This window comes from Primulina tabacum, chromosome 7 (assembly GCF_025594145.1).
Source record: "Primulina tabacum isolate GXHZ01 chromosome 7, ASM2559414v2, whole genome shotgun sequence".
Classification (NCBI taxonomy): Eukaryota; Viridiplantae; Streptophyta; class Magnoliopsida; order Lamiales; family Gesneriaceae; genus Primulina; species Primulina tabacum.
Window position 1 is genome coordinate 34,605,307 of NC_134556.1, and position 26,668 is coordinate 34,631,974.

The 26,668-nt window shown below is 31.3% G+C and overlaps 3 protein-coding genes across 6 annotated transcripts in view; 1 reads left to right on the forward strand and 2 right to left on the reverse strand.

Annotated features, from left to right (window-relative positions):
• Positions 1-2,966, forward strand: part of LOC142551422 (heavy metal-associated isoprenylated plant protein 24-like) — a 27,852-nt gene extending 24,886 nt beyond the window's left edge. Inside the window, exons 2-3 of one of the 2 annotated variants that reach the window (XM_075660658.1) lie at positions 1,703-1,870; positions 2,237-2,966. In XM_075660658.1, the coding sequence (XP_075516773.1) occupies positions 1,705-1,870; positions 2,237-2,532 (462 nt within the window). In that variant the 5' untranslated portion in view covers positions 1,703-1,704 and the 3' untranslated portion in view covers positions 2,533-2,966. Of the gene's footprint in view, positions 1-1,339; positions 1,871-2,236 lie in introns of those variants that run through there. The other variant, XM_075660657.1, reaches the window with a different exon arrangement.
• LOC142551423 (uncharacterized) lies at positions 2,726-5,422 on the reverse strand. 3 transcript variants are annotated; one of them, XR_012821573.1, is made up of 4 exons: positions 5,245-5,422; positions 3,602-3,737; positions 3,099-3,160; positions 2,726-2,965 (listed from the first exon to the last, which is right to left on the reverse strand). XR_012821573.1 is itself a non-coding variant. In XM_075660659.1 (3 exons), the coding sequence occupies exons 1-2, from the start codon at positions 5,338-5,340 to the stop codon at positions 3,603-3,605; spliced, it is 231 nt and encodes a 76-aa protein (XP_075516774.1). In that variant the 5' UTR covers positions 5,341-5,422; the 3' UTR covers positions 2,726-2,965; position 3,602. The 3 variants fall into 3 exon arrangements, 1 of the variants encoding a protein (XP_075516774.1); XR_012821574.1 differs by having other exon boundaries at positions 2,726-3,003; XM_075660659.1 differs by lacking the exon at positions 3,099-3,160.
• Positions 5,423-6,222: 800 nt separating this feature from the next.
• LOC142551424 (low affinity sulfate transporter 3-like) lies at positions 6,223-17,130 on the reverse strand. The gene is made up of 12 exons (XM_075660660.1): positions 16,749-17,130; positions 16,631-16,679; positions 16,333-16,540; positions 16,063-16,237; positions 15,123-15,188; positions 14,808-15,038; positions 14,278-14,404; positions 13,658-13,944; positions 9,039-9,235; positions 7,926-8,008; positions 7,227-7,303; positions 6,223-6,512 (listed from the first exon to the last, which is right to left on the reverse strand). Exons 1-12 carry the CDS (start codon positions 17,079-17,081, stop codon positions 6,360-6,362), a joined length of 1,986 nt encoding a protein of 661 aa, XP_075516775.1. The 5' UTR covers positions 17,082-17,130; the 3' UTR covers positions 6,223-6,359.
• Positions 17,131-26,668: the final 9,538 nt, after the last annotated feature.

Below are 26,668 nucleotides of genomic sequence, written 5' to 3' on the forward strand. Positions count from 1 at the left end.
TTTGAATAATTATTTAAAATTATTGATATAATATAATGAATATATTTAAATTGTAAATATTAGTATAAAAAAATTATTATATCAAAATATTTATGTCATCTTAAATAATATTTAAATGATAATAACAATATCATAGTAACACAAAATCATATGCCAAATAAATAAATTAATACAAGCAATGCAAAATTTTAAAGGTATTTTATGTTTTCATTGAAGTCCAGTTTCAATTTGAATAAAGAAAATAAAAAGATATAATTCATAAATTACATTTGAATGTATATACAAAAATGAATTAAATTCAAATTTGAACTAATAAAGGAATTGATATAATCGATGCAAGAAATAATTGAAATTATAATTTATTGCATTACACCTATTTCGAGATTTATGATATATCTTTCTTTTTTAGAATCTTATTTTTCGTTGAAACTTACTATTTTATACAAAAACTCAGTTTATATATATATATATTACATGATATGTGGAGGACTTGATAGCTTGCTTATTCAAGCTGAGGATGGAAAGGTTGTATGCTGCTGCATACATTAACATCATGTTAGCACTATGCTCGAAAAAAATGGTTGAAATCGAAAAAAGGAAAATAAAGGAACATACTGAGTTTTAAAATCGACAATAATAAATGATCAAAAGCAATGAAAATCTAATGAGTAAATAAGAGATTGAGGGGTTTAAATAGCTAATTAGTTGCAACTAGAATTGGATTAGAAAATTCTCAGGATATATGTGATGTAAATTCATGCCATCATGAGTTTGAGTAACATAAAATATTTCATATTGAGTAGATCTCTTGTGAAACGCTCTCACGAATCTTTATCTGTGAGACGGATCAACACTATCGATATTTACAATAAAAAATATTGAGTATCCTTTTGCTTTATTTTCCTCTTTTGTTTTTGTTTATATTTATTTTTTACACAGCGTATTCTCATTACATGATCTAAATAAAAGAGTGTTGATGTCAAATAAACAATATTCGAAGGAGTTAATGATTTTTGACCAAAAAAAATCAAAATTAGTAAATGAAAACTGAACACCGACAAGTTACATGATTAAAAATCAAAACGAGTCAAATTACATTACGAAAATTATAATTTTCTCATGGCAAAAAATTGTGTGAGACGGTATCACGGGTCGTATTTTGTGAGACATATATCTTATTTGGGTCATCCATGAAAAAATATTACTTTTTATGCTAAGAATATCACTTTTATTGTGAATATCGGTAGAATTAACCTGCCTCACAGATAAAGATTCATGAGATCGTCTCACAAGATACCTACTCTTTTATCATATTTCTTCATTAACCAAATTAAAGAATCCAAAGATCAAAGGGGTAAAATATCTTGAATACAAACTTCTATATGTATATATATAAACATAAAGATCAAAGTATATTTCCTCTAACCAACTAAATTGACCCCTAAGCTCAATTTGTAGCCTGCCACCAACATTGACGTGTAAAAAATGAAAATTACCAAAGAAAGTGACCAAGTCACCGCCCATTGGTTTTCTCCTTGCAAGCGAAGAAAGAATCCCGCAAGTAACACACTTTTATTCACACACACTACACACATATTTAGTAATATTGCATATATCTATATATTTGACTTGTGTGTGTGTGTGTGTGTGTATATAGTGTCACCACATAAGCCCATAATATTGATTTGTCTGAAATTATTAGAGATGGGAGTTTCGGGGACATTGGAGTACTTGTCTGAATTGGTTAGCCTCCCCAAGAAGAAGAAGAAGAAGCAGCAGCAGCAGCAAATGAACACAGTAGCTGTTAAGATCAGAATGGATTGTGAAGGATGTGCTCGAAAAGTCAAGAGTGTACTCTCCGGTGTTAAAGGTACTTGATTACACCACGTTTATTACATTTTATTTTGCTGAACAGTTCCATAATTCAAACGATTTAAAAAGATTTCTATCTACACTGAGAAAATTCATACAAAATCAGTTAAACCCGTTTGCTTGAATCGATAGATTTCGATTTATTTGATTTGTTTGGATGAACGAAATTCAAGAGAATTTCAAATTCACTTCATATCGAGTTAAACAGTTTCAATAGTAATCATAATAGATTTGAAATTCACATGATAGATGAGTGTCACTTGAAATCTATTTATCAAAATGTTTTTTCTAAATCAAATTTCTTGTGTTTTGTACATATATGTGACTATACACCTAATTCATTGGGACTGACGCATGGATGCAGGAGTAAAATCAGTGGAAATAGATCTGAAAAATCAAAAAGCAACAGTGAATGGGTTCGTGGAGGCTAAGAAGGTAATGGAAGCAGCCAAGTCAACCGGTAAGAAAGTGGAGCTATGGCCTTATGTACCTTACATGCTGATCGCACACCCTTATGCCTCCGGAGTTTACGACAAGAAAGCCCCTCCAAATTTCGTGAGAGGTACTGATGAACCCGGAGTCGCAACGCTTAACCCTGATGAACAACAATACACACAAATGTTTAGTGATGATAATCCACGCTCATGTTCTCTCATGTAACCCTCTCGACTTCATGCATGTGTCTGTTTTTAAGATAAGTAAATTATAATAAGAAGAGATCATTCTTGTATGTAAAATAAAAGAAATAATAAAAATATGGCGCATTCAAAGGAATAACACTTCAGTTTCCTGGCCTTCAGTAAAGGATATAAAATGAGTGAATGAATATGATCCATAGTATGATTCTTAGATTAAAATATTATATATATATATAGCAAAAAAAGCTCGAAAACGACTTTCTGGATAACTTCACTACAGATTCTGAAACATAAATATATGAAACCTATATCAGGTTACAATATGAAGGGTCCACAACATAATATGGATCCATGACTACAAGCCAGTCTTCAGTATTGTTTTTTCCAGAGGAAGAGTCGCTCAATGCCCAGCAAGGCCACATTCGTCCCTCTCCTCCGAATTTCACATTCCGCCGCTGCATTAATGTGTGTTAGAATAAAGGTAGAAGGTTTTCTGTAAATAAAAAATTTCATTATTTAAGAAACACTGGGAAGGACAAACAGCAAAAATTGGGTAAAATACTAAAATATAGGAAAAAAATACTTCACCAAAATAATTGAAGATAACCCCTAGCAAACTGACCGAAATATCAGATTGAACACAATTTTACCTGGAATGAGGAATCAGATTTGAGGAATTAGATCAAGGAAAAATGGGTCTTGAAAAGAAAGAAAGTCTCTAGTGATTTCCAGATTGGGTTATTTATTTTGCAAAACTAAAACCAATAGCAGTCTCATAGAAAAATGGGTGAGTTACAATCCTTCAGACCAATATACAAGCACAGATAATCTTCCCTGCTACTACCAATTTATTTGATACTTTATTCTAGCTCATCATAAAATATGCAACAGAAAAGAGAACCCATTGCTACATACTACAAAAAATAAATACAAAACATACATAATGATGATGAAATGAATAAATTAGACATCTTAAAGATTTGTCATAATCACAAATACATCATCAACACATAATTTACATTGTTCATCCACTTCAATGTTTAAGGATTAGAAAAAAATCATGGCTTGACAACGGTATTAAAGAAGCTAACCTTAGTAACGTGAATTATCAAACACCCAGGGCTCCTGCACGAAAAGCTCACGACCATTCATTTGAACCAAGCCAGCAGCTATATCCTCTGCACGTTTTCTTGCTGCTTCAGCTTTTCTCGCGGAAGCATCAGCATCCTGTAACAAGTAACATAACGGTTCATACTTACACAGAGTTTCAACTACTGCATCAGAGCCTGGGCTTCAGTTCTGACCTTAGGTGTGGGAAAATTACGATGTCTCGTAAAATTCTTGTTTTCATAGCAAAAGGTCCTAGTTCTTTAAAGTAAAGTTCGTGTTCCTATTAAGTAAAAATTTGAAAAAATCGAAATTTTAACTAAACAACTGACATAACTTAATAATAGACATAAGCTTCTGTATTAAGAAATCAAAAGAGCTAGTCATCGGTATTTGCTACGTCCTAAAATGCCACCGCATCACATTTTGAAAGTAATGCTGGTATTTTTGCAAATTCTTACTAAAACTCATTCCAGAATTCAGGGGACCCAAATATATACTACTCGAAAAAAATATTACCGTAAAAAATAGCAATTTTACGATAGAAGTGAAGTTTATGTGACAAAAATATCTCTAATTTTTTGTGACAAAGGGTTTCAGTCCTTTTGATCGACTCATCAGGCACAACACGAATTTTATGCGACAAAAATTCCTCTAATAAAAGGGAAGTTTTATGGATCAGTTTCCTGGTCAGCTACTATATGACAATGTTGAGCTATGGAAATACTACACAATCATAAAACTGGTGTGGTTAAAAGTAAAAAAGTAAAAACTGAACGAGTATTTACACAACTGACTAAATTAAAAACAAGCATATGTAAAAATATATGGTGATACGATATAATATAAAATCAACGCTGAATGTTTACCATTGTAGGTTTTTGTTTTTAACATTTGTTACAGGAACCAATAAATAAATACTCGTGAAAGCGTGAAGCAGGTATAGATCCTAACATCAAAGGAAAGGGAGAGGTACAAAACGTTATTGAGCATCACTGCTGAAACCACTTAAAGCTCAAAAACGAATAATGAAAATGAAATAATCATCATATAGCCATTCCTAATTTGTTCGGAACTAAGCTTAGATGGATGAATCGTGCTTCACTTTATCCAAGACCAAAACCGAACATACTAATGAAAGATGACACAATTTAACGGTATTTTACCGAAAAATCCGATGTTGACTAAGAAACACGAGGTATTTTGCATCAAGACCCACTGTGCTATTTTAAATGGACATAAACAACCCCACATGTTTTTCCAATGTGTAGCCAAATCTCGCAATACAAAGAATTGTTTTTTCTAGTCACACATGTACTTGTGCAACTACGAATCAACCAACCTCAAGGAAGCATAATCATTTTGACAACACTCAAAATCATATTTTTACTTTTGAGTATTCTAATTTCATAAGACAATTTTGATGAACATGTACATCCACGCAATTCACTCAACAAACACGGAAACCAGAACTGTAAAACTCCCGTCCCCAGAACAGAAAATCGAACGAAATTAAAAAACCTCAATCCATGAACACGAATCCCAGCATAAATCACAACAATCACGATCCATAGCTTCTAAAAGAGATGAGAATGTCATAAAACACGGAGAACGGAGCGAGAAGTACCTTCTGGCGTTTCCAGGCGAGAAATTGGGATGCTGTGATGGAATTAGGGTTTGAATTTCGGGCAGGGATTTGATACAAAGATTCGTTCGGCATCATTCTCAGCTTCCTCCCCCATTTTCGAGTCGTTTGGATTCGAGAAATCAATCTCCGAATCTGTGCTCATTAATGAATTGTGTTGAATATTGGGCCGGGTCGGCCCAAACGGACCTGTTAATATGGTCCACAGACCAATTGACAGTATCTGGTTCCGGATCCAAAACCGGTTTTCCAATAAACTTGACCAGCTGAGGATAAAAAACATAAAAACTCACCTGACTTGATCCGACGAATCAATTTTACGAAACAGATATCCGACATGACCCAAATAATAAGAGATTATCTTTTCCGTCAAAATTTATAAAATATTACTTCTGATGGTAAATATGGATCAAATCGCCCTCTTCTTAAAATATAGACCCCTGAAACCGTCTCATAAGATACGTAGTAAAAAATAGTTTCACAGCACATAATTGCAATAACTCAAATGTTTCTTTTTAATGTTGTTCTAGAGTACCTGAACGGCCTTGTATTTTAAAAGTGTGGAGCATTTGTATATATATTGGTTCAAAGTAAGGTCATCCACAACAAGTATACTCGGTACGAAACCGTGGATGAAAGTTGCCTTGTAAACTCTCTTCAAATTTCACAGGAAAATCCTTGCACACCCTCAAAGCTATCTTCAAATTTATTCAAGAAGCTCAAATTTGGTTCGAAACTGGTATCGAAGTTGGCGCTCGTAGCAGCAAACGATTCAACAACCTAGCTAAACTCATCTTTGAAGATATACTCGGTTTGGGGCGACGTCTAGGATCTAAGGTTGGATTTAGAGCGATAAGGATGCAACTGGCTAGCCTATGGGATTCGAAACGAGATTTATCTGCACCTTACTCGTCTTAACTCATAATCGACACACACAAATGTATTTATCATATATTGATAATTGATTATTGGGAAAAGTTTTCCATTTTACATTCTTCAATCTTTCACACATTAAACTTGTATCACACACACACGCACATAGAAAATTCGACACAACACTTGTTTATTCCATGGAGGAAATGGAATAAAACGAGGATCTAACAATTATTGAGAGCATTGATTTTGAGGAGGATGGAAGCATCGACGGCATCTCCCACTGATAGGAAAATCCAGCCATCTCCGATTTTATCCACAAATTTTGAAGCCTTCATTTTGGCGATCACTTGCCACTTTGGATTTGTTACCGCCATCTGCCCAAATCGATTTTTCGCGTAAAAATTTACATAATGTAAAATTATATTTTCTATTAAAACTATAAGCATGCAACGCGTGCCGATATTTTCCAGTGCTATATATAAAAAAGATGTTATTGATGGTACTTATTTTTAAGTGTGTGAACAAACACATATCACTTTATTTTTTTTTTATAAAATTTATAATAATATTTACGATGCAAAATTCTTAAACTTATTCATTTAAACAGAAAATATCACATAATTTGTTCCTAATTAAATTTTATCTCTCAATTCAGTATTATAAATAGCTTAACTATGTTTAGTTTTACTATTATTCTATGCATTTAGTTGATTTAACTATATATTAATTATTTAAATTATGAAAAATTGTATACATGTACCAATTAACTAGTTTTTAAGTTATAAATTTCTCACATCTAATCACGATTTTCACAAATATAAAAGTTTATTATATTTAGGAAACACGATATTATAGTGTATGATTTTTTCAAAATATCAAATTTTCTCACATAAAATATTTCCAAACATATTTATTTTTTTCATGTTAGAAAATAGAAACTCATCCCGCATAATTGTACTCGATTAATTTTTCTACACAACCTAAAAGATGATTGCATGTGAAAATTAAACTTCAATTTTCTTGAAGTAAATTTTTTTTATATAAAAAAAATGAAGATTTAAATCGAAAAATAAGGATAACATGCTTACGTCAATCCCTCGCGAGATGAGGTCCCTATGGAGTTCTTCCAAAGCTTGAATGGCCGAAGTGTCGATGTTCATCACATCTGCCAAAGATGTTAGGGATGAGATTTTATTTTGATCTTAGAGAAATTATGTTATGGAAGATGCGATGGACAAAAATGTCGTCAAAGATGCAAATATGTTTTTATCTTGACATAGAATTAAATAATATTGTATGAAACGACAAGGTCAAGCTTCAAGATTTATAAATTTAAGCGAATTTAGTACGAGACTAAACGGGAAAAAATATTTTTAATTTTTATTATAATTTTATTTATATCAAGTCAATCAATAGGTGAACACATAAACAAACAAAATTAAGAATAAATTTATAAATAGAAGAATATTTTTTTTACTATCAAGAGCAACCATTCAAGAACATTTAGCTGTCTTAGGGTTTTTTGTTTAAAAATTTTATATTATCAAATATTTACAAAAAAAAAATATTAAACTGAAAATTCAGAAAATAAATTAAATTAAACAATATTTATCTATAATATTCATGCTTAATCGTGCTAAATCATGTTCTACTCGAATCGAAGTTTTTTCTTCACGCTTCGCGTTTTTTAAAACACCGATATATATATATATATATATATATATATATATATATTTGTACATGCAACGTTTTCTTTAATTACTAGGGCAAAGAACATTACTACTTACTGGTCATGTCGAGTATCAATACTCGAAGCCCTCTTTTTGTATTTTTTTCTGTTCCGTTTTCCACCTTCACCAGCTTCATAATTCTGAAAGAGTCAAAGCCACAGAATATTGTCATATATGGTAATCAAAGGAATAAATTTAAAAATTTATGGTGTATTTGGATCTGAGTCATTTCATGGATTTTAAATACATTTCCATTTTTTAAATAACTTAAACAAAAGAAACTTAAATACATCTCGTGTTTATTTGCACTACAACAATATATTTCGAATCCTTATATAGAATATTGCAGTCATTTAAGGCATAGTTTGGTACACATGATAGGATAAACACGTGATATATAATATAAGGATAAGTTAAGGATAAATAAGATGTAGGATATTAAATGTTTGGTATGATTTTAATAAGAGTGATTAAATTTATATATTAGATTGTAATGACAAAATTAATTTTATCATAATAAATTTTATAATTTCAAAGTTGTTGCTTGAGTTCATATTTTTTATATGTTCATGCGCCGATAGTGCTTGAATGATTTATTTATTTTTATCTAATTTTATATATTATATAATATGATAATTGAGCCCTTGATTTTATGAGTCAAGTCAAATATCAATTTTTTAGGTTAATCGAGTGATACTAATAATTTTATTGATATTTATAAAAAAATATTTATATAATTATCTCGAATTCATTTATATAATTATCATATTATATAATATATAAAAATATATAAAAAATATTTATTTAATTTTAATTTCTACCTACTAGCATAGATTTATAAAATCATTTATAAATTGAGGTTAATTAAGTCATTTGTAGTGTATTTTATCATTAAATTAAAATTATCAAACCTAATAAAAGAGACATTTTATCCTTCTAAAAAATTATTTATCAAGGAATACCATGTGCTTTTTAAAAATGTACCAAACATGAGATAAGGAGATTATTTATCAATCCCTCCCTTTATCTACCAAACTATGCCTAATAGTAATAGTATGATTATACCTGTAAACAAGTAGGAGATTAATTTGAGTTTTTTTTTTTAAATATTAAACTGACGAAAATAAATTCGAAATCATGGATTTCAATTTACTCAATCCAAATGATTACCTTTCTCGAATGGAATCAGCATTGGCGAAACAAAAGGTCCCGGAATTGATTCGAACAATTAGAATGCCTGGAATTTTGGTGGCCACAGGGTATTGCACCAAGTTGCAGAATACATTGTCCGCGCCCGGAATTTTTCCTATCTCTTCCACGCGAGGCATTATGGAATTCAGAGTTATCTTGCTAAATGAGATTCCTATCTGCATTAAATTTCAAGAATATCATGTTAATTATATATTACACAATTAATTTTTCATTTCAAATAATATATCTATACAAGTTTTCTATTAGAGTAAGTGTTCAACGAACCAACTTGTGGCTTGAGCTTTATTGACTCTTATATGAAAATAATATTTATTTTAATAATATTTTATAGTTTTATCGAATTATGACACTTACTTCATCTACATATCATACAAGCTGCACAGATAAAATCTTTGAATATACAATAGGTATCCTGAGGTCTACCTCTCAACATAAGATCATGGAACTCATTAGGAAACGTATTGTATATTATAAACTGGACCTAATCGATTCAGCTGTCCTAAACTAAGAATAAATGTCCATTGAGCTTGATACTAATATCTACTATGTAAATGTCATGTATATCCTAGAGGTTGGTTATATGTCTTATATCCCGGCCACATGTATATAGGGCTGTAGCTAGGTCTATAGATAGAATGATTTAGGTATATAACTTCTAGGATATACCAGTGATTGGAGATTCAATCGGGATATATGAGTTGAATGGACCGTACTACACGCTAACTTTAACTTATGGTTCTTATAGCCACTATCAATGATACATATAGGATCATGAGACGATGCTACTTGACACTATTATCATGATCTGATGGGTGCAATCACACTTTAATTCCGATGTTCTTGATCAAGAGGTTGATGAAAAGAACAACCTAATTAGGGTAAGTTCGAATATGAACAAATGTTGATCTGAATCACATGAACTTGTAAATCTATGGTTGGCTGTATATCTGAATCATAGAGGATCACACAAGTATTGGATTCTAGATTCCCGTTGAGATAGTCAAATTCAAGGTGTTGAATTTGGCAAATGTAGTTTGATGGAGATCAAACAAATTACTTATAAAAGAGTTTATAAGTTGATACCATGTAATTGAAGTTGTAAAAGTTAGTTTAAATGCTAAAGTGAAGAGATTGAAACTGTCTATTTTAATGAAAAAGTTTACAAAACTGACAGCTCCAAAAAATAGATCAATGGAAAATCATCCTTCGAAATTTTTAAGATATGTATTTTCGATATATCGGTGCTATCTGATTATCAATCGAAGTTATAATGAATTCTCAATTATTTATTTAATAAATTTAGGACATAAAAATTAAATAACAAGTTATTAGTAGTGACTACTAAGTTATATATATATATATACATATGAGAGTTTTGAATAATGGATACACAGTATCCTGATTCAAGAATAGTTATTATAAGATTAGAAATTAAAATTTATAAATATTTCATTAAAAGTTATATGATTTTTCTAATTTCGACACAAATTTCGCGTAGATTTCTAGTGCAGTATACATGAGGAACAAAATTTTTGATCATGGATCTGATCAGGAGACTGAAGAAAATTAATAGGAATTCGCAAGAAGAGCTATTGCCATCTAAATACCGAGAAAGTTGGAGCTGGCGTTAACTACACAAAGATAAATCAGACCTAAACACTAATACGATGTCCAAGGGAGTTTTGATCTTCAAAACACAAAAATAGTAGACTTTCATTGCTCTTTAGATGCAAAAAAAAAAAAAAAAATGGGTATACCAACACTCTGTGTCCTAGAATATCGCATATAAAACACCTAATTATATTATGTCACAGAGATGCATTAGCTCATCACCAAGTTATTAGAATCAGAGAAGTAATTTGAAATCTACCATAGTAATCTAGCATTTCACCACAGAATATTGTTAGACAAATTTATTGACATGACATCTGAAATTACTGATTTGTTTACTGTAACGTTACCAATTAGACAAAAATAATCGAAAATTTAAAATTAATATACTAAAATCAAAATTTAAAAGTTTAATGAATAAAACTTATAATTAGACAAGTTAAAAGCGTGATCTTTTACAAACATTTCTTTATTTTTGTATATGAGATTTTATCCGGAAAAAACAATGTATATATTCCAACTACATGCTAAACTAGGACCATAATAAAACATCCAAGAAGTTTGTATGATAATCAATATTTTCCTGTCCTTTTCACCATCTAAATTTTCACTTGTTTTCTTTTCTTGTTCCTAAAATATTGAAAAAATAGTCAATTTAGTTCTCTCAGTTGTATTTTATTCCTACAATTTATGTTTTTCTGGTTTTTAATTCAATTTCATCACATCGTTGATGTGACATCAAAAATGTTGACGCAACACTAGAAATACTAACGTGATCGAAAAATCGATGTTTTGTTTGGCATTACGTCAGCTCTTCGACAAAATATGACTAAAAAAAGTTACATAACTATAACACAACTCGATAAGTTAGAGGCAAAAAAAAAAAACGATGAAAATTTATTTTTGTGGTACTAAAAGATAACGATGAAACAACAAAAATAATTCTTTTAAAATACCTTCTCCCTCAGTTACTCCGGTGACTCGACCTTACAATATATATTAAATTTTTTTTATTTAAACTAAATAGCATGACGGTGGCAAGTCAGTTTTTTTAAAAAGGTACTATTATTCACCGTCTTTTCGGGCGTTAGGTGGTGGGCGCTCACTGCAGAGTTCTCCTTGCCCACACTTTTGTTTTATTTTGATAGATGTATTCCGGGGCATCCGCTGTTTTGTTGGCTTTTTGTTCTGCTGTATTTCGGGTTGCCATGTTGTAGTATGTTGTTTTGTTTGATGTTATGATTTTATAGCCTTTTGGTGGAGGTCTTGGCATAGTTCCCTCCCATTAGGTTTTATTTGTACCTAACCCCCCGCTTCCGGCGGTGTTTCTTAAAAAAAAAAATTAATTGACACAGTTCCACGGTCGACTCCGCCAACTTTAAACTATAATTTTGAACAATTGTATTGTTTTTATCATATATAATTAGAGTTGAAATTATAGTTTTATAAAAAAATTCAAATTATCAATAAATTAAGAGGTAACTGATATTTTTGATAATGTATATTTGTCTGATTTGATCACCGTCTTGTCAAATTTAAATCTTAGTTTATTATGTTTTATTTATATATAATATTAGTCAATGTTCTGACATGGAGTTGATACGACGTCAAAATGAGTTTGACATGTATAGTGTTATATTAAAACTCCAATGGTAAGGAAATAAAATTATCAAAAATTTAAAGATATAAGATTGAAACTGAATTTATTAATGAGATAGATAATCAAAATTACGTCGAACCGGAAACGATGTAAACATTATAAAAGAGTTAAATATTATTATTTAAATATAAAGATTGAACCATGTTGGACAAATATTGAATGTGGTGAATGCCTTTAGCTTTAGTGGTGTACTTCCTATTTTCGAGTCTTGGTAACTCCATTATACATATATGTCTCTCGCAACTTTGTCCTAGTACCTAGCCTCTTTTTCTACTTCAACACCACTATAATCAATTTTTTATTTATTTATTTTTCAATTATGGGATCCCAATTCAATTTTAACTCAATCAAATTAACTCATCTTAAATTCGAGGTAGAATTCAAGTTACTGCAAGGGTATTACCCTAACGATTGATCTAATGATTCATGTTTTTCCACGTTAACACTTTCAACATTAATATATTGTTCGTGTGTTGAGATTTGAATATTACTTTGAAGGTAGCATCTCATCAACCCGAAACAAGATAGAGTTTCCTAAAACTCAACATATCAAAAAACAAGCATTTCTCGACTTAGAAATTATCTTGGTGTTATCGGCAAGAAAACGTATGCATTAAATGACAGGGTCAGCAAAGTCAGCATATTGAAAAAATTGGGCAGACAAAATTGTTGACGAGGAATTTTTAGACAACGCATTTTATACGTGTTTTCGCACGGACAAGGTGCTCTATAAATAGAGCTCCACTCTCATTCTGAAATCATCCCTTCTTCGATTTTTCTCTAATCCTACAACATTTGAGTGCTTAGTTTTATAATATTTGTGAGGTGTTTTGTTCTCCTGTATTAAGAGAGTGTGTTATCTTTGGAAATACAGTGAGTGAAGTTGTACATCATAAAATATTATAGTGAAAATCTTTTCATTTTACCCGTAGTTTTTACCCTAATAATTTTTAAGAGTTTTTCCACGTAAATCTCGGTGTCCAATTTATTCTTTATTTTTATATTTATTATCTCAAATTACCGGACGTGAGATCAACATGCTACCCCTTGGGTCTTTCTGAATAAGGAATAAAATAACAACTCATGGCTCCTGAGTCCTGTTTCTATTGCATTAGGCCTATAAAGCGCTGTCTCAGCTGGGAACATTCGCTAAAGTACAAGCGCTTTAAAGTAGGTTTAACTTCACAGTCCAAAGTTTGCTAGAGGTCTGGTAGTTGCTTTTGTTGGTGCCTTTTTTTCCTTTTAAAAAGTGTTTTGTTTCATCTTTCCTCAAATAATTCACCGTGAAACGAGATTAATTACATACCGCGACTAGGAGGCCGATCTCGACGGACCCGAAAAGGACGCCGGAGAATGCACCAAGGCAGACCAAGAAATCCAACTTGTCCACCTTCCAAATATTGTATGCTTCATTCAGATCAATAAGCCCAGGGAGTGCGGAAAGGATTATGGATGCAAGAATGGCTAGTGGGGTGTAATATAAAAGTCTGGTGAACAGCAGAAGGGATATCAGCACTGTGATTGACATAACAATATTCGACACTGCTGTTTCACACCCTGCACTGAAATTTACGGCAGTCCTCGAGAAAGAACCTGCGGTACGCGAACATATGGTAAAAATATTTCATTTGGGTGTTGACACGACAATTTTTCTCTGTCATATAAATGTTCGAACAAAATATGACTGAAAACCTAAAAAAAATATAAGAGTAGATCCTACTTTGACAAGTTAGTTGATAGAAATAGAAAACCTTATGACAACTTACAGAATCAATTTGACAAATTTGCTTTTCATTTAGTGATGATTTTAATCGTTTTTCATTAAATAAACTGACGTGAAACTGAAATTTGACAAAATAAATATCAAAATTATATAACCAAATCTACAAGTTGAATACTAGGCTGAATGTAAAACCTCCAAAGTACCTGTTGCGGCATAGCAGGAAGTGAAAGACCCGATTACGTTCATAAATCCCATGGCTGCCATTTCTTTGTCCCCATCAAGGTGATACCCTTTAACAGTGGCAAATGATCTGCCAACAGCAATTGCTTCCTGACACACAAAAAAAAAGAATAAGGTTCCCATTAAAAAAAAAACAAACAAACAAACTTAGATGTATTTATAAATAAAATCTTGGAAAAATTATTTAGATAAAATCCCCTAGTTATTTAAAAAATGCATCATTTTTTGTGCACCATTATTTTTATAGGACAAATTATATAAAGATTTCCATATTATTTTAAACATCAGTATTTCCAAAATCTATAGTTTAAGGTAAAATTGTCCATTTCATCTTATAAGTTGATCAGCACTCCTCTCGCAAGAGGTCTGAAAGTGCAAAAGAAACAAAACTATTGCACTCATCAGGGAATCAAAATAGGATTTAAACCAACTTATACGACCAATTTTGTTATTTCCAGTTCGCGATCAATAAAAAGTATAAACTGATCATCACTGTGAGAGCTATGAGTGCACAAATCAATCCGATCTTTGCCGATTCTCCAAGATGTTCACCGCCAAAATTCAACTGATGCAATGAACTTGGATTGATCCCTCCTTTGAAATGTTTGACGATTTTGACGCCATGCTTCTCAGCTTTGGTCAAGTACACTATCAAAGTGGATAATATGACTGAAAATAGAGGAGCAATGGCTGGTAACCAGAAAAATTTCCTGTTCCTTTTTCCCTGAAATTTTAATAATATTTCTTGAATTATATAAAAAAAAAAGCTAAAAAAACTTCGAATTAACTTGAATATGTGCATACTTACAATGAATCGGGTGCTTAGAATGAAGATCAGGAATGAACAGCCAAGGACAAAGTTCGTGGGATACCACTGTTAAACAACACATTAACTTTGTAATTACATGGTAATATATAATTTTTGGTATATATGACATATGCAACACTTGAATGCCCCTAATAAAAATTTGAAACTACTGATTGCTCCCTAGTTATATTTTTTATAACACTGTTTTTTTCCCCTAAAAAAAGAAATAATCAATTTTCTTCTACCAAATATTTACTATAAAAATTATCACATATGGACTAGTATTTTTATTAATATGATCATAATTTTTTTAAAAAAAATCAACACATTTTTTTCTTTCGAAACATTATTGTTATTCGTGAAACATATATAGTTAGAATTTACTATTCTGTCATGTCCCGAGCTCTATCATGTACAAGCGTGACTGCACAATGAGCTCCTATAACAACTACTTTTTATCCGTTCTGACTTTACGAAAATGATTAAATTAAGTTTTGCTATAAGAGTCAATTATCTCTTATTATAAACACTTTTTAAATCTTCAATTTTTCTCATACTATATATTTTAAAAGATTGCGCTAAAATTATAGCACGTATGTGATATCTTGAAAGTTTTTATTTGGGATGGATAAGATTACAATAAACACAAATAGGGGTGAATGCTATATTTATAAGATATTACAGATAAATTTGAATTTTATTTTAAATAAAGGTGGGAATGAAAAATAAAATATGGCAGATCGAACGATTCCTCGTCCATTATAAAATAAAAATCCAGCTTCATTTCCACGATTGAGGATACTAAACACAAAAGCATCTAGTTAATTAAATTGATAAAAAAAAAGAAAATTAATTTAATAATCTCAATCAACGGCACATTCAAAAACATGTGATTAAACTGAATAAATAAATAAAGGAAAAAGTGACTCTGAAAGCTTACTTCTTGACGAAGTGCTTTGACGACAGACTGAACCACAGAGACGACATCCGTATGAGAGCTCATATTCTTTATTCCTAACAATCCCTTCAACTGTTGGAGCCCGATAACAATGGCGGCGCCACCCATAAACCCTACTATTGCAGCATGCGACAGGAAATCCACAAGAAAACCCAACCTGCAGTTTATGATCATGTTAATTAAATACATTATTTCTGGAAAAACCCATCGAATTTCTGGGAAGTTTTTTATCATATAATCATGAGCAATCACCTGAATAATCCAAACAGCGCCTGGAAAATACCGGTGAAGAAAGTGACAGTGAAAACCATTCTTCTGTAAGCTGTAGGATCAGTTGAAGGGTCTACTACTTTCGAAATAGTTGCAGATAATAAAAGTGAAACTACAGCAACTGGACCGATCGCTATCTCTCTTGAACTTCCCATTAAAGCATATATCAGAGGTGGCACCACACTTGTATCTGAAATTAAGAAGCAAATGATTGTTTTAGTTGGTGAATTCAGCAGTTGAAAATTGTTTGAGAGGATTGTTAATTATTTCGTTCACTTACATAGACCATATTGAGGGTCAAGTTTCGCCAGATTAGCATATCCTATACTCTGCAAAAATTTCCGTTTCAGTTTTAGAAGGAAATTTCAAAATTTTTTTTCTTGATGTTTAACGCAGACCTGAGGAATGCAGAGACTGGCAAGAGTTAGGCCAGCCATGAAATCGTTCTTGAACTTTGTAGCTTTGTAATTCTTTCCCCATTTTAGTATCGGAAACAGGTTTTGCAAGAAGAGGAAACAGCGATTCGTCCGGGTTAGTTCCTTCGCTTTTGCTCGAGGAAAAAGGTTCTCCTTGATGGAGATGTACAGCTCCTGCCATGCCGGAGGTGGGTTTGGAGAGCTGAGCAGCCATTTCGCTCTTTCGGACCAGCCGCAGACGACGGGGGTGGCTGCGGCATGGACATCCATCTGCTGTAACTCCATTGTGAAGTTTTTGGCAGGTGGAGTGCTCATGGTTTCTTTGAAGTGTTTGGGTGAACTCCCGAGGAATTACCCAGAACTGTTGCGATCGACTCGCTATATATACAAGCAAAACAACTTTTCAGCAAAAGTTTTATTATTATTATTTTTTTTTTTGAAAGAATTTTATTGTTTCTTGTATCGTGCATATAATTAATTGGATTTAGATCTTTGTATCTACGAGATTATCATGTGATCATCTCGTTTAACCAGACAACTTTTTAAATTTATCTCATATAGTATGATATCCACAAGATGATCATGTGATCATCTCGTGTAAAAAATGCACATCATCAAATGTTGTATTTTTAACACAGTAGATGATCCAAATCCATAAATAATTAGGACAATTTACAGTATTTACTCTATATATTTGTCTTTATCATTCTTTGAGTTGTATATTAATACATTTCAATCTTATCCAGTTATCATTTTGATTTTAGTAACTTTCCGATGTGTAATTTAAATTATGTGACACCGATAAAGCTTCGATATTATATCAACATGATAATGACGTGCACAACACCACATCAATGCCATAATAAAGCACTGATATGATACAAACACTACAACACATCAATACTACCGATTAATAAAAATGGCTAAAATTGCTGGAATTGAAATATAGAAACACTATGTTTCTTGTCTTAGACATTTATATCTTTGCGATTTTGGTTATGAAAGTTGTCAAATTTCAGTTTAAACCATCTATCTTTATTTTTTCGATCCAATGTTAGTCATTTTTGCGACGTGGTACGTACTGATGTGGCTGTGATGCGGCCCTGATGTGGTATCGACATGGTATTGACGTGTGCAGTGTCACGTCAGCGTTCCCAATGAAAAATGAATAAAATTGTTAAAAATAGAAATTCACAATGCTAAGATTGAAATTTAACAATATAGAGACTAAAATCGCAAAATGATAAATATATAAGACTAAGAATGTAATTTTCCCATTGAAATAAATACACATGCATAATTAAACTGAAATTTGACAACAATAATATCCGAAATCACACATACATGACAACAAAATGAAATTTTTCCCATGTATTAATTACACGTGTAACATGTTTAATATTTTTATATTAAATAATTATTTTATAAAAATATGTAGAGTTTACATTAAAATTAAGAATGGTAATTCATTATTTCTTAATTACTTGAATAATTATTTTAAGTAGATGATTTTTAAAATTTTTTAATTTATGATTTTTATAAATTCCTCGAATAAATCATATGATTTATTTGAGTTTTTAGATTATAATTATCACAAAATCGTCCGAGAAGATGTTCACAAAGAAAATCGAATCAATGATATTAATTGGTCAAACACTCATTTATTCTACCAATTTAGACACTTTTTTAGAACTTACCGGTTATGTTGTTGTTATGGGACAAAAATTAAAAATGTGTCAAGTGAGTAGTCTATTTCAAAAAGAACAAAGTGGGTTGTGAATGGAAACATTAAATTTGAATCCAATCCAATTAATTAATCACAAAAATATTTGTCAGACCATCTCACGATATTTTCGGTCGTCACACGAATCAAGAAATATGCCAACTGCCCAGATTTTGTAATGCGCAATTGTGCACCACATGAGATAAAGACATCACTATATGTGACATATAAGATAGAGTCACACGAGATTACACTTGCCTTACATTTTTTTCTTTATTTGGTTAGAAATCATAGTTACGCAAATCCTTTGTGTTTGTTGAAGGCTACTACAAAATTCGGGCACGGAATTTAATTTTTAATAAGTAAAAACTATAATTTTAAACCTATAATTTCGTCATTTTCAATCCACTAAACCGATCGTAAAAATTCATTGACAATCCAATATCATCGTATATAAGAACTCATCTATTTAACTAAGACTAAAATTTGATAAATTTCATGATTAATATCGATAAAAACGACCATTTTACATGATTAAAATTGAACATTCGTATGAGACGCAGGCCAAAAACTCGAGCATCACTAATTCCATCGCACATGGATGGTGGTTATAACAAGACCCGATCATAAAATGTCGTCGTGTGTGTGTGTAGGTCACTATTACTCGACATTTAACCTCGTTTAAGAAGTCAAACACCAAAAAGAGAGAGAAAAAAAAAAGACAAGGAAAAGGAAAAGGCATGCGCCACTAAACACATGGGGTGATATCAGGTGAGTTTATGTTACAACAGAAGTTTTACTTTCGACGTATTTGTATCAGATGATCGGTTGATCATCACATTGCAAAATAAAGAAAAATCGACGAATCTCGTATTTTTTTTGTTTTCAAATAAGATAATAAGTTGTACAAAACATAAATCGAGAGATCTAATCCAAATGTCGGATAGACTCACCCGAGTGGGATTTCTTAGTTTGACGGGTCACACATTTGATTCGACGGTCCACATTGCACAGCACAGAGGGATATCTACTTTAATTCTGGTACGTATACACAAAGTGACAATAGGTAGGAAATTGGATTTTCTCTTTTCATTTTCGTTTCATTTTACATATGTATATTTTGCAAAATTTGTAAACAATGTCAATTTGGTACTCACATCGGTAACCAAATTTAACGTACCTCAAAAAAAAAAAATCAAAGTTACCTAAATTTTCGGTCGAGCGATATCGATATCGAAATTTTCGATACGATAACGATATATAATTTGAAAATTTTCATTATAAAACAAAATACCGAAATAATATATATAAATTTAAAATTATAAAATATTTTTAAATAATAAAGTATTTTTCTGTATAAAACGATATATATCAATACCGTACCGAATCTCAATATACTGCAACATTTCGATATAATTGGTATTCTAATTATACATACGAAAATTTTCAGTATGATATATGTATAAATATTTTTAATATCATAATTTTTCATACGATATACAAAATGTATTTTTTAAAGTATATAACCATATCTTTGACTTATGATATTTTCAATTTTAACTAGTTCGATACACTAGTAATTTGGTCCACGCCACCTATTTGATATAATGGTTGTCTGTATCACATCGATTGCCATTTGCATCTAGGTCTAACCAAAGTTCTATAGTCGATCATAATTTTGGTAAAAAATTGACGGTTTCGGTTCTAACGAAAGATAGAATCGAAATCGAACCGCTTAGATATGATTCCAGTTCCTAATAATTAGGTTTATGGTTAGAACCAATTTGAGATATAAAAATAAAGGTACAATACGGGGTAAATAAATTAATTAATCAACTATTACACTGATTTTTTTAATCAATATTTAGTTTTTATTTGAAAAATTAAAGGGTTAAATTTAATTCATATAAATAAAAGTTTAATTCTACAGTTTAAGTTGTATATATATTTATATATGACAATATTTTGGTGGCAAAAACTTGTGTGAGACGGTCTCACGGGTCGTATTTTGTGAGATGGATATCTTATTTAGGTTAACCATGAAAAATTATTACTTTTTATGTTAAGAGTATTACTTTTTATTGTGAATATCGATAGGGTTGAGCCTCTCACAAATAAAGATTCGTGAGACCGTTTTATAAGAGATCTAACTACTCTATTTTGGTACTAGTTTCTAGTGCTTCCAGTTATGATTTTGGAACCAAAGAAGAAAAAAAAATCTAGGTTTTGGGTTTTGAAAAACGATGGAGCTGATTGCACAAACCCCTTGTAAAAAGTGTAAAAGAGAGAGAACTCTCTAAAAATATTAACACAAACTTTTGTTAGATTTAAGGCCACGGATGTAAGTTTAAGTGGAAGATACACTGAAATGAAATAATTGGCGGAGACTAATGTCTACCATATGTCTTTTTGCTCCCGAAACCGAACTGCTTTGGTCCCTATTTTTTGTGACCAAATTTGTTTTGGTTCTTCGGTTAGTTTTCATTGATTATGATAGATACTAAATTTTTTATGTTAACAAAGAAAACTGCTAAATCAAGATATTTGTCTTGGACATTCATCTCTTACAAGCTTCAAAGACCAAATTCATAAATCAAGAGATCAGTCGAGTAAAATACGTCTACAACCAAGGACAAAGGACATGGTATACCTTTGACAGAAAATGGTATGGAGTCTCGAGAAGATTAAATATGATCGTTGAAAGATACTGTTATAAAAGAGAAGAATTCCATAAGAAGAAGAGGAAATCGATCGAGAATACATAGTGAATCACCATGGATGTCCATAATCTGAAACATATATGCATCCATATTCAAACTCATACCTCACCCGTGGCGAAGCAAGAAATACGGCTCCGTCCTGGCTGGAATTTTAAACTTATAAAATTTTTTAATATTTTAAATTGATCTACCCGAATTAATATCATATTATTTCAAATTTATACAAAATTTACATATACATTTTTTAAAAAAAAAAATTGGGCCACCCGGACAAGAATCATGTGGCTCCGCCCTTGTACCTCACCACATATCTATTCAACCAAGGAGCATCTTCGATTATCACCGTGACTTCCACATTTACATCATATCATTAAATATCAACCTTCTGACCGTGTTCGATTCACTAGATGAAGAACAATTGTAAGAAGTGAGAGTTGATCTCTAGATTTGATATTTGGAAGCTCGGTTAGGGCTTGTCGTCCTGACTGAATGAGTGTGCTAGGTATTTTGTCAGAGAGTGTTGCTTTAGTTAGATTGGATTTGTACAATATGATTGTATAAATCAAAGTTTTCTAATGAGCCTTCCAGAAACGGAGGAAATAGATGTGTTGATGGATTTGATCTTCGAACTTTCATAAACAAACTTGTATGTTCATTTAATCACTTTCATAACCAGTTTTGACACACCCACACACACACACACCCACTCACCCACACCTAATATATATTTCATGTTTTTGTATATCAGTTTGACCAAAATATTCACTGCATCAGTTCGAGTTATTTCCGTACTTTATAACAAAGTTATTTGATCGACCAATTTAGATAAATAATATTTTTATTAGTTGTTAATCCAACCATGAAAACACTTTGGAAAAGTTCCAAACCGATTCTCAAAGATTAATTAATATTAGAACCAAATGTATCAGAATTTTGTACAAGTCCTCGAATTTTGCCTTGCACGTTGTAAATAAAAATCACAAAAACGGTTTGATCCAAACGATAGCGACAAAAAAAGTAATTTACCCAAACTTTTAATATGCTAGATTTTCATTTCTAAATATTAATATAACTCTAAAAATATTATAAATTTTAGATCTTCGAGCGAAATCGGATTATAATTCCACTGATAAATCACGATAGTTCATGAGCAGTGTGTCCAGGCTATAAATTCATTAAAAATAATAATGCATTTTTTTCTGCAAACATTTCTGAATTTTTTTTTTTTTGTTTTTGTGGAGACTATTTTACATATGTTTTCACGCCTTATTTTGAGTATTAAATAACGTTTTATTGTATTTTTGTGTCCTATAGAAGAGATGCTGAACAAATAACGTGTAAGATCACTCCTGCGTAATAATATTTTGATGTAGTATTGCAAAATGCAATTACTCTTCCAAAAGAAGTCAAGCAATAATGACTTGCGTACACGAAACAAATTAACACATGCAAGGGGGCGTAAAGGGATTCTCCCGATGAAGCACCTTCGAGGCTTGAGTCAAGGAACGAAAATATATTGGAGAACAATAATTTTCTCCACTATATAGATTGGTGTAGGTAATTAAAATGTGGTTCTTGCTTCTATTAGTTTAAAATATTCGAGTTGTACAATCGTCACTAAAATATATTTCGGTTAAAAAAAAATAGACGTTTAATCTTACAATTTGTGTCAGAACCATCGTCACATTTTCGTTTTCCATGAGTTGTATGTGGTACTATTGTTGAGAGAGAATGTTGGAGAATATAATTTTGTATTTATGTAAAGCCCCAGATTCGACGAATGTACTCACTGGACCAAGGCGAGTATTTCCAGCGTGCTTATGTCATCACTCACAGGCACCCTAAGAAACTTCCCTGGGGTCACTCATCTCAAAATTTCCCAAAGTGAAGCAAGCTTAACCTTTGAGTTCTTATGTTATGAGCTATCGAAAAAAGATACACATTTTTTATATGAGTAGTACCTATCAAATATTTTTAAGCATTCCTCAACTGCACAGTTTCATACCTGAATAGTTTTTGAATCTCTATTCTTTTCGTGTGAGGTCGGTTCATTCATATTCTCTTCGGCTAGAAGCTTGCCAAGAGCCGCTCATTGTCCGTGCAACTTCATGGAAGCGACGATAACCCCCCACCCTCTTCGGCCTTGATCCTCACATGCTCGCCATCTTCCGCTTGGCTCATCACGAACCACACCGTACTAGGAAATGTCGGCTCTGATACCAACTTAAATATCATGTCCCAAAGCCAGTGTCAATTAACCCCGACTCCGGGGCGTCACAATCTCTCATGAGAGTGATAAAAAAAACGTGATGTGAGATTGATGTGCTGTTTAAAATATTTGAATTGTAATATCATCATTGGTCATTGTTTTTGTTACAGCGATAGACGACCAATCCTATAAAAAAAAAAAAGAATTAGGGATAGGCTAATACATGCAATGAGAGAAATGTATTGTATGAATATTATTGACTTCGTGTACGTCTGAGTTGATCGAAGCATAAACTAAAAGGCTTGAACCTATTGAAATACATAATTATTTGGAGGTTTCTATGTACCTACAAGTAGAATGGGCAGTGGGTACTTAATTCTCTTTCCGTCCACTATCGACGGCCGATAAAGAGAGAATTTTTTTAAACAAAAAGAAATAGCACCACTTTTCTTTTGAAAGAGAGATTCTGACTAGTGATTTCAGACTTTGCAACTTGCATGCCATTTTTTTCACCCTATAAACAATTAGTCTTTGATCAATAAATTAAGAATGTACTTATGTACAGTTATAGGAATTTTTTGTTAAAAATTTTGTTTCTTCACTCAGTTTGAACCGAACTCGAGCTCTAAATTAGAAGGAAAAAAAAAATCATTGTTTGGATGCATCAATAATCTATTTAAATTGTAATTAACAGTACACCACATGTCAAATTCTAACATCTGTATTACCTTGATACAGTCACTGATAACAAGATTAGTATGCGACATCTCTTGCGTTTTTCAGTTTTTGTAAATTTTAGTTATTTTTCATCGAAATGGTTGATTTCCCATAAAGTTATATTATTAAAACGACTATGGTTTTCGATAATCCGATTTGGTTGACCTACTGTATGCCAACCATTGTAGTGGAAGCCATGAAATGATGGAAATTTGAATAATCATGGACCTGAGACAAGACAAGTTAATTAAGTAATGAATCTGGATGGCTTTCCGGTTGTTGTTCCCAAACTAATTGAATCTTGTTCTAACAATGGCTTTGTGAAAAGTATCTATTGTCAGTGTTAATTACCACCCAAAATCAGAATGATGCTAAAATAAATAAATAAAGATAAAGAGTAAGCATCCATATTTATGAAGTGGTTAATTTTATAATCCCAAAAAAAATTGTTCATGTGTCTAATTTTATAACCCTAAAAAAGTGACCTAATTGGTCTTTCAATTTGACTTGACGAATAAACTGATTTTTCTTGAATTCGAATACTAGAGATTCTCAAGTCATTGGTCTATGGCTTATTCAATTTATCTGACATTGATATCTGAAGATTAAAATAAAATCTCGAGTTCGAAATTCAATTGTAATAAACTTCTCCTTCGATTCAAAATTAAAATTAAAAAAAATCTTTTAACTCAATTATTGGAGAAATATCTCACAAATTTGATGCATATTTCAAGGACCACTTCATTTCTTTGTGCCACTTGCTTTTGGTTAGGAGGAGTCAAGGAAAGTCACTTCATCTCATTTGCAAATTGCAATATTATAAAATAATATAAGTTGTACTTGGAAAGATGTATTTAATTTGTATTGAGGATAGTATAATATAAGAATTGGTTTTCAATTTGAATTTGAAAAGATATCTTTATTGGCCACATTTGAAATCTACTAATTTTAATTAATATATTTGTCTAAACTAATAGAACCTAGATAAAAATGTATCCAATAAATTTAAACGGAATTGTAATTCATGATTTCAAATACCTTAACTTAGACGCATTCTTACAAACTCAAAAACCCTAGTGGTATGTATTTGATTATAGAATATGTTTTTTGTTAGACGGTCACATATTTACATGAGACGAGTCAACTCTGCCCATATTTACATAAAAAGTAGTTATTTTTTAAATTAAAAGTAATATTTTGAAATTAAAAATAAATTGATTCGTGATATCATCTCACGTGATCTTTTGTGTTAAACTAAAATCCAATAATAAATTGGATTTATTTTCTAAATTATTTTATCTGGTATCCTCGAGAAATGAAAAAAAAAAATTGGGGTAAGTATAAAATTTCTACGTTTTGAAATATTTTGCTCATCTTTTTATTATTTCAATTTTTTTTCAAAAAAAGAAAAAGTTTAATATCATTACTAACACAAACCGAGCTAGAGTTGGGTATTTAGAGTTTGTCCAATCTAGCGTCCGGGCCAGGATTTAACTTGGGCTTCCAAAGCCACCTCTTTCATTTGGGTAGTAACCTCGGGCTTCGGCCCATTTATTGTAAACGGATCTGCCATTTATATACGATTGGCCACAAAATAATGTTTAATTAATTACCTTTTGGAATTATTTTATATTCATCTCCACGTGTGAAGGCAATATCAACTTGAATAATCCTAACTTTATTTATTTTTTTTAAAAAAAATCTTTGGCTATGTAAGTTTTGAGATCATGTATATTTTAAGATTATTTTGACATTATAATATTGATTAATATTTTTTTATTTATAACCTTTTAACTTTATGTTTTTCCAAGTTAAGATCAATCCAACTATCTATTGAAAATTAAATCAAACGAAGTCTTGAAATTGAAAAGGTTATATATTTAAATAGAGTAGGTCTCTTGTGAGACGTTCTCACGAATCTTTATCTGTGAGACGGGTCAACCTTACCGATATTCACAATAAAAAGTAATATTTTTAGCATAAAAATTAATATTTTTTCATGGATGACTCAAATAAGAGATCTGTCTAACAAAATACGATTCGTAAGACCGTCTCACACAAGTTTTTGTCATTTAAATATTGGTTAAACAAAGACTTAAGTTCTGAATTTTCTCTATTTCTTCTTTTCTTTTATAATGGAAAAGAAAACTATATTTATTAGCAACATTTATGTCACTAATTACATGATAAGTAAAGAAACAAAAGTTAACAAGAAATTATTGGTATTATTTAATTATTTCGGGCAACATTGTGATGTAATAAAACAGAAATCTTACAAACAATTTAATGTATCACGACGAGACATTACTTCCCAAGAATTTAAACTTAAAACTCGAATCCCCCGAATCCCAAAACAAAGAAATACTATCACCCGCCTTAAGCTTCCTATCCCTCATTAATTCCATGCAAAAAATCACACTATCATTGCTACCCAAGGGATCAAAATAAATATTACCCCTCTCGTATTTCTTTGATTTATTTTCCTCCGTGACATCCCACAACGTCGCGCTGACCCTATAACCTCGCACGACGA

What these genes read in the sequence shown, in the direction of transcription:
- LOC142551423 (XM_075660659.1), bottom strand. Translation starts at nt 5,340, where the DNA reads ATGATGCCGAACGAATCTTTGTATCAAATCCCTGCCCGAAATTCAAAC. An exon ending in TCGCCTGGAAACGCCAGAAG is followed by an intron (nt 3,738 to 5,244) that starts GTACTTCTCGCT and finishes TACTTGTTACAG; the next exon opens with GATGCTGATGCTTCCGCGAG.
- LOC142551424 (XM_075660660.1), bottom strand. Translation starts at nt 17,081, where the DNA reads ATGAGCACTCCACCTGCCAAAAACTTCACAATGGAGTTACAGCAGATG. An exon ending in TCAAAGCACTTCGTCAAGAA is followed by an intron (nt 15,189 to 16,062) that starts GTAAGCTTTCAG and finishes GTTGTTTAACAG; the next exon opens with TGGTATCCCACGAACTTTGT. An exon ending in TTCCTGCTATGCCGCAACAG is followed by an intron (nt 13,945 to 14,277) that starts GTACTTTGGAGG and finishes CGCGTACCGCAG; the next exon opens with GTTCTTTCTCGAGGACTGCC.